Source organism: Primulina tabacum, chromosome 6, assembly GCF_025594145.1.
Source record: "Primulina tabacum isolate GXHZ01 chromosome 6, ASM2559414v2, whole genome shotgun sequence".
In the NCBI taxonomy this organism is placed as follows: domain Eukaryota; kingdom Viridiplantae; phylum Streptophyta; class Magnoliopsida; order Lamiales; family Gesneriaceae; genus Primulina; species Primulina tabacum.
In genome coordinates, this window is record NC_134555.1 from 17,175,207 (window position 1) to 17,183,935 (window position 8,729).

At 36.0% G+C, this 8,729-nt stretch overlaps 1 protein-coding gene across 1 annotated transcript; it reads right to left on the minus strand.

Moving 5' to 3' along the window:
- Positions 1–3,498: 3,498 nt before the first annotated feature.
- On the minus strand, positions 3,499–6,216 carry LOC142550090 (uncharacterized). The gene is made up of 4 exons (XM_075659328.1): positions 6,011–6,216; positions 5,039–5,899; positions 3,654–4,028; positions 3,499–3,532 (listed from the first exon to the last, which is right to left on the minus strand). Exons 1-4 carry the CDS (start codon positions 6,214–6,216, stop codon positions 3,499–3,501), a joined length of 1,476 nt encoding a protein of 491 aa, XP_075515443.1.
- Positions 6,217–8,729: the final 2,513 nt, after the last annotated feature.

Sequence of the window (8,729 nt, forward strand, 5' to 3'; positions counted from 1 at the left end):
ATAAATATTCTAATCATTATGCTAAAACCCGTAAAAATTGCCATATTTTCATCTCATTTCCTACCACTTCATTACACTACTTCTACCTACACATCTTACTATCACTATTTAAACACATATTCATTCTCAATATACCATGGACAATCTAGAAATCATATTCGATCTCAAAATCGATACCTTCATCAACATGTAAAACATAATGAGCTAAATAACTACATATAATGACATAAACGCCTTATTATCATTTGTACGAGTGAAAGGGCATTACAATTCTCCCCTCCTTCAAAGAATTTCGTCCTCGAAATTTGACGTACCATATAGTTCAGGATATCTCTATTGAATTTTGTCTTCTCGCTCCCAAGTTGCTTCTTCGATTGCATGGTTGCGCCATAATAGTTTCACTAAGGGTATTTCCTTGCCTCGTAACACTTTTGACTTCCTGTCGAGGATTTGGACCGGCCATTCTTCATACGAGAAAGTCGATGCAAGCTCCAATGTTTCGTAATGAAGAACGTGAGAAGGATTGACCAAATACTTTCGTAGCAAGGAAACATGAAAAATGTTATGAAAATTTGACAAGTTCGGTGGAAAAGAAACTCGATAGGCCATGTCTCCTATTCTTTCCAAGATTTCAAATGGACCGATATATCTTGGACTCAATTTTTCCTTCTTACCGAAGTACAAAATGCCCTTCAATGGCGATATCTTTACAAATACATGGTCACCATCTGAAATTCCAATTGACGACGTCGCACATCACCCTAACTTTTCTGTTGGCTCTGGGCAGTGTGCATTCTTTCTCTGATCTTTGTTACCAATTCTGCTGTCTATTGTACCAATTCAGGGCCTAATAACTTTCTTTCTCCTATTTCATCCCAATGTACAGGAAAGCGACATTTTGTACCATATAATGCAGTATATGGTGCCATTCCAATTCTTGACTGATAACTATTGTTATATGTAAACTCAGCCAACGGTAGTTTACTGTCCCAACTGCCTGGAAAGTCAATAGTACAGGTCCTCAACATATCTTCTAATATCTGATTTACTCGTTCCGATTGTCCGTCTTTTTGAGGGTGGAATGCTGTACTGAATGCCAATCGAGTTCCCATAGCATGATGTAAACTCTTCCAAAATGCAGACGTAAATTTGGGATCTCTGTCAGATACAATGGACACTGGGGTGCCATGAAGCCTCACTATTTCTTGGATATATTCTTCAGCATATTGATTCATCGTGTATGTGGTCTTCACCGGAAGAAAGTGAGCTGATTTCGTAAGTCGATCCACAATAACACATATAGCATTGAATCCTCTTTGTGTTCTTGGCAAACCAATGATGAAATCCATTGAGATATGTTCCTATTTCCACTTAGGAATGGGTTCTGGTTTCAAGAGTCCTGCTGGTCTTTGATGTTCAGTCTTGACTTGTTGATAAGTTAGACATTGTGCAACAAATTGAGCAATGTTCTTTTTCATTCCTGGCCACCAAAATAATGGTTTCAAATCTTTGTACATTTTCGTGCTTCCTGGATGGATCGAGTAGGTGTAACATGTGCATCTATAAGAATGTCAGTTCTGATCGTTCCTTGCTTTGTTACACACAATCTACCCTGATATGTCAAAATTCCTTTCCCATTCAATTCAAAGTTCCGATTTCCTTTTTCCTCATCTCGCTGTCTCAATTGCTGTAATTCATTATCTGCACTTTGTTCGACCTTAATCATGTCTGTCATTGTTGGTCGAACCATGAGAGATGATAACTGGATTGCAGCTCCCTTTGGAATAACATATGTAACGCCCTCGACTTATTTAATAAAATAACACAGCGGAATATTAAAAATTTACTTGGAGGGAAGAAGGATTTAAAATTTTCTTGACATAAAATATTTACAATCAAAATTATATATATGATCAATCAAGAGTTGCATCAAAATACAAAATATCATTTTTGATCAGGTCAAAAGCTAACAAAATATCTTTCTTCCTTCCATCTCTTGTATGCATATGACCTCGGCTCCAATCAACGTCCTGGCTCGTCACTCTTATCTGCATCACATGAAATAACTGGAATGAGTATAAAACTCAGCAAGTGAAACTCTTACATAACAATATGTACATATCATACTCTATAAAACATGACTTTGAAACCATTAAATACCATCTAACTCTTTAAACATGAATAATATAATAGAACATGAACATAACGATGGTATTTCTCTTTTCTCTGATGGATTGATATTTCAATAGTATCTCTGCCTCTGCACCTATATCCCATCGATATAAATCGATTGCTCTGTTGGGATATAAGCCTATGGTCGTTGATCAACTAATTGCATGCAATCTCTGTCTATCTCTTTATCAATCCAATAAATCATTTGAATTCTCTCTTGGACATTAAATCAAACACTTTGAAGACTCTTTTCTCTTGCATTCCCTTTTATACAATTGAGACATATAAAAACCTCTAATATACAACAAAGTGTATCTATACATAACATGAATCAAATGAAAGGGAATACCGTATTAAAACCATTGAAATACAATACATATAATTCATGTGAGCACAAGAAATGAATTCCACTTACAACCAATGGAAAGCTTGATTCTAATCTCTTGGTACAAATCCTACAACAATAAACCATGAATTGAATCATCAACAACTTAATAATCACAAACCCATACCATAAAACCATAAAACCAACCCAATCAAACATTCCATGAATTCCCCCAACACCAAAAACCAAGAAATAACTAAAGCCACAAGATTACCTTAGCTCCTTGAACCCAAAATGATCTTGCTCTCACTTCAATAACCCAACTAGGAGCTTGAATCAAAGAAATAAAAGAAGAAAAATAAGAACCCTAGCTCTCCTTGAGCTGATAAATCGAGAAGTGAGGAAAGAATGAGAGAAATATGAGCAAACCCTTGTATTATATCACTTAAATCTCGAAAACACGACTTTACTATTCACGCACCGCGGGTGCGCTACTCCTCTTATCGCGGGTGCGATAGGATTACTGAACCACTTCCGAAAATCCAAAGGAACGACCGCAGGTGCGCTGCTTATTGGACCGCGGGTGCACTCTCCTCTGTAGCCAACAATATACTATTTGCAACTAAAATCGAATCGCAACGTCACTTCTCCTCATAATTTGACAACACTCTCAACATGAAATTTGCACCACTATGTCTTATCTAATCACTACAATTGGCCTCATACCAATTGGCTCAACATAAAAATTATCATGAATTAAATCGTAACGACGCTACACTATGACTACACACCATCTATATTCCACAATACTAGAAATCATAAATCCAAATTGTTAACATCTAAACTATACTTAAACTTAACCAAATAGTCCATAAACATAAGAAATCTTAAACCGTACCGTTCACCAAGCTTGGATATTACAACATCAATCTTTAAGTTCTGTAAATTCAATAAAATTTGTTCTTGTACTTGCATCGTAGAAATAGAACTGGATTTTTGACTTAACGCATCTGCAACAACATTGTCTTTACCTGGCTGATAATTAATAACACAATCATAATCTTTCACAAATTCCAACCAACGTCGTTGTCTCACATTCAGTTCTTTTTGCGTGAATAAATATTTCAAACTCTTGTGGTCCGTGTATATTTCATACCGTTCACCATACAGATAATGTCGCCATATTTTCAACGCAAATACCACTGCTCCCAGTTCTAAATCACGTGTGGGATTTTTCTTTTCATATTCTTTCAATTGTCTTGAGGCATAAGCAATGACCTTCCCGTGTTGTATTAAAACTGCTCCTAAATCTTGTTTCGAACCATCATTGTATACCACAAAATCTCCTGGTTCTTCTGGTATAGCAAGGACCGGTGTTGATGTCAATTTTGCCTTTAACTCTTGGAAACTGTGATCGCATGCTTCGTTCCAAACAAATTTCACATTTTTTCGTGTTAGAGCATTCAAAGGCAATGCTATTTTAGAAAATCCCACTATAAACCGACGGTAATAACCATCTAACCCAAGAAAACTACGTATCTCAGTAACAGTAGTTGGTCATAGCTAGTTACTAACAGCTTCAATCTTGCTTGGATCCACAGGTATGCCCTCTTTTGAGATGATATGCCCTAAGAATGCTACTTGTTCAGGCCAAAATTCCCATTTTTTCCATTAGCATATAAATGTTTATCTTTCAAAGTCTGCAAAACTAGTTTCAGATGTTCTCGATGCTTCTATACAGTTCGTGAGTAGATGAGAATATCATCTATAAACACAATCACGAACTTGTCCTAAAAATGACTTGAAAATTCTGTTCATTAAATCCATAAAAGCAGCGGGCGCATTCGTTAGTCCGAATGGCATTACAAGAAATTCATAATGCCCATACCTCGTTCGGAAGGCTGTCTTTGAGATATCATCTGTCCTTACTTTTAGTTGATGATATCCTGATCGTAAATCAATCTTCAAAAAGATAGCAGCTCCTTGTAACTGATCAAACAAATCATCAATCATGGGGAGTGGATATCTATTCTTGATTGTCACTTTGTTCAACTCCCTATAATCAATACATAGACGAAGGGTACTGTCTTTCTTCTTCACAAATAAAACAGGTGCACCCCACGGTGAAAAGCTCGGTCTAATAAACCCTTTATTAAGCAACTCCTGTAACTATTCTTTTAATTCTTTCATTTCTATAGGGGCTAATCGATAAGGGGCTTTTGAGATCGGATGAGTTCCCGTCACAACATCAATCACAAATTCGATCTCTCTATCTGCGGGTAAGCCTGTTACATCATCAGGAAATACCTCTAGAAATTCACAAACAACATCTGTATCTTTTAATTCACGAATAGGTAAGTCAATAGTTAACACAGATGCTAAATATCCTTGACACCCCCCTTCTGTAGTAATTTACAAGCCTTCATACAAGAGATTATCCAAAGAGGTAAGGATATACATGCACTTGCTACTGTGAATGGTTCAGCTCCTACTGGTGCAAAATTTATAATATTCATGCCACATTCAATAGAAACTCTGTACTTCGAGAGCCAATCTATTCCCAGTATCACATCAAAATCAGTCATGTTCAGAACTATCAAATTGGCATACATCTGATGGCCTTGGACATATATTGGACACCCTCCCACAATCTGATATGTCTGTAATTCTTGCCCGGAAGGTAAGGCTGTGGCGATTTGTGTCTCTATTGTACTTGCTGTAATGCCCAGTCTCCTTACAAACGATTCTGAAATAAAGGAATGCGTGGCTCCTGAGTCTAGTAAAACAATAGCAGTAATACCAGAAATAAAGGATATACCAGTGATCATCGATGTATCCGCATCCACTTCCTCTTTGGTCATGGAGAAAAGGCGTCCCTGTTCTTTCTCAGAACTTTCTGGACAATTCCTGGCGAGATGCCCTGGCTTTTTGCAATGATAACAAATAGTGGAACCTTGCATACATTCATTTCCATGGAGTTTGCCACATTTAGGACAAGGTTGTCTGTCTTGTTCTTTACGTGGAGAGGGAACCTTACCACAGGGTTCCTCTGGTTGAGTACCTTTACTATCAGTCTTTTTGCTTTGTCCTGTTGCTTGGTTCCTTCGAAAGTACTGCTGCCTTCGTTGTTGTCTGTCTCTGTCAATATCTTGTTCATTCTGTTCTGCCATAAGTGCTCTTTCCACTATCTCCTCATAGGTAACAACTTTCGACATCCGTACATCTCGTTTAATTTCAGAGCGAAGTCCCTGCATGAAGTGTTCGCCCTTACTTGCGTCATCCTGTGCAATATATGGTACATATTGGACTCCAACCTCGAATTGTTGTATGTATTCAGTCATTGACATGGTTCCTTGTTTCAGATTAAGGAAATAACTGGCTTTCTTGGCTCGTACATCTTTTCTAAAATATTTGATGTAAAACATGGATTTAAATGTATCCCATGTCAATGGTATAGCAGGTAATGCCACCTTTTCACTCTCTCACCATATTCTTGCATGTTTTTTTTTTTACCTAAAGATGACACAAGTTACTTTGTCAACATCTTCCATATGAAGGTAGGAGAATATGGACTCCAATGACTTAATCCATTCTTCTACTACTGCCGGATTGGTGCTTCCCATAAATTCAGGAGGATTCAGACGTCGAAAACGATCATATACATCTGTCTGAACAGGACCCTTGTCTGGGTAGCATGGCTTGTACTTGTGCCTACTCATGTTGTCCGCTGCATTTTAAGTAATTGTTGTATTTTCTCCCCATGATTTTTCACTTGTTGTTGGAGCAGCTGAGCAAAATCATCTATGGGTCGTGGCGCACTGCCTTCACCCTCGACTGCTGGGGCCTTGCCGTTAGATGACTCTCCTTCATGTACCTTACGTTTAGGTGGCATCGTCGTTTATCTAAAACTACATGTAGGATACGTAAAAGCATATAACTTAGCATAAACTATGGAATGCAAAGATACTTACTTGCCGAGTTCCCCATGTATGGATGAAGTGCAGTGTCTTCCCTGTCGAAGAACCCTAGGCTCTGATACCAACTAAAATGTAACATCCTTACTCTATACTTGACATGATTACCATAATCAAAATAGGATTTGAATGTTATATCTAAATGATGAAGTAATTCAAACAAGGGGCATCACTTGACGGTGTATAAAAATTTTGGCATTATGTCCCTACATTTTGTCTAAGCCAAAACTCAAGCAATACCATATATACACACTTATAAACATATTCTCATATATAAACATACATTGTATCATCATACATATAGTGGAACTTGTTTCAAACCCTAACATGACATTTACTACAATATATATGTGAGGTGAGCCACGTCTAAGCCAAAACTCAAGCAATACCAAGATGTCTAGGTTCTTGTCGAGGTGAGGCACGTCACAAGCATCCATTTGCGAACCGACATCCTATGTATCTTCATTACCTGATCTTGTAATATATGTGCTACGTGAGTTTATAAAATGCAATAGGTTGGAACTTATACGTATCAATATGCATAGAAAGAACATACATATCAAGTCGTGATCAACAATAAAACTTAAGCAATGTCATATCATACCGTATATTCATGTTTATGTTTGTACTTGAGCCTCATTAGTTGACCTGTACTATTGTTTATTATACAGCTACTACTGTGTTGAACGTCAGGGAGCACCTTTGGCAACCCCACGCCCCATGAACATATATTGACAATAGGTTTGGTGGACTTAAAACCTCCCATGATGTCAACAAGCTCTATATCATATAAAAATCAGTCATTTTCCTTTCATGTTCATGTTCATGTTCATGACATAGCACCTATCTTCAATATTCATGAGTTTCTTTCATATTTAATACATAACAATGGACTACAGTGCTATGTTTTCATCATTAAACATACTAACAATGTACATATATCAATAACAATGGGAAGCATTTGGAATTCATAATATTACTCATGTATTAATTCAAGAACATGCCAACTTACAGTCCAAGTGTAAAACCCGTTAAACCAGACTACGTATAAGCCATGCATTATTTCTAGTATTTAAATTAAAAATGATTTCTTTATTTTTTAAGGCATTTTAAAGTTATTTAATCTTGATTATTTATTTTAAATCGCATGAGTATAGTTTTATCTTTTCATTTAAATAAGTGAGGCCGGACTGGAGTTGGAGTAATGAGATAAATTTTAATAATGAGAAAATATTCCTAGACTTAACTTAAGATAAATAATAATTTATTTTAATGTAAAAGAAAGTTTAGGGATTTAATTAATTAATTGAAGTTAGTAGTAAATAAGTTCCTTTATGTCCAATAATTTAATTAAAAGCCTAAATTAAAATATGTGACCTATTGAGATAAGTTAATCTAGGCTTATTTTAATTAAGGAGTTTCAACTTAACATGTTAGTAATTTAATTTAAAGAATTAGCCATGCATGCAAGACAATTACCATCCTAAACTAATTTATTAATTCACTAAAATACCTAAAGGGGCATATAAAACTTTAAAGATTTAAAATTCAATAATTAAACATTATTTTACACCATTTTAATAGCAATTTTCGGCCACCCCACTTCAAAGGATTTAAAAGTTTGACAACTCATTTTCATGGATATCTTTCCTTAATCTTTTTTTTTTGACATAATAACCCCTCACCTTTTAATCAACTAAAATTATTAATTAAGCAATTATCTATCCTTATTTGATAAGCAAGATTTCGGCCCCCTTAGCAATTCAAAAATTGTTTTGACAACTCACCATTTTATTTCTTTCCTTATTCTTTTCTTGGAAGATAATTCCCCCACCTTTTTAATCACCTAGTAATTTATAATTAAGCAATATTCCACCTTGAACCTAGACTAAAATTCGGCCAATACCTCTCCCATATCCCTCTCAAATCCCTTGATATCACACCCCATTTCCTTATCTCTAAAACTCTAGGATAGAAAGATATGATCTTGCCATTCTATCCTATTTTATTTGTAGACTTTCCCTTCATTCCTAGCCTCCATTCTCCCTCCTCATTCTCGAAATTCAGATTAAATTTGAGAGAAAAATCGTGAGTTTCTAGAGAGAAAAGTAGAAAGCAAAGCAACTCCGTCTCCTCCGCGCCGTGTCGTCGTAATTGATTTGTTTTCGTTTCAAACAAATCCAAGGCATGTCTATATTATTTCTTTGCTCTTCAATCAAGTTATATATCTATTTTTAAATCATTACATGTGCTTGATC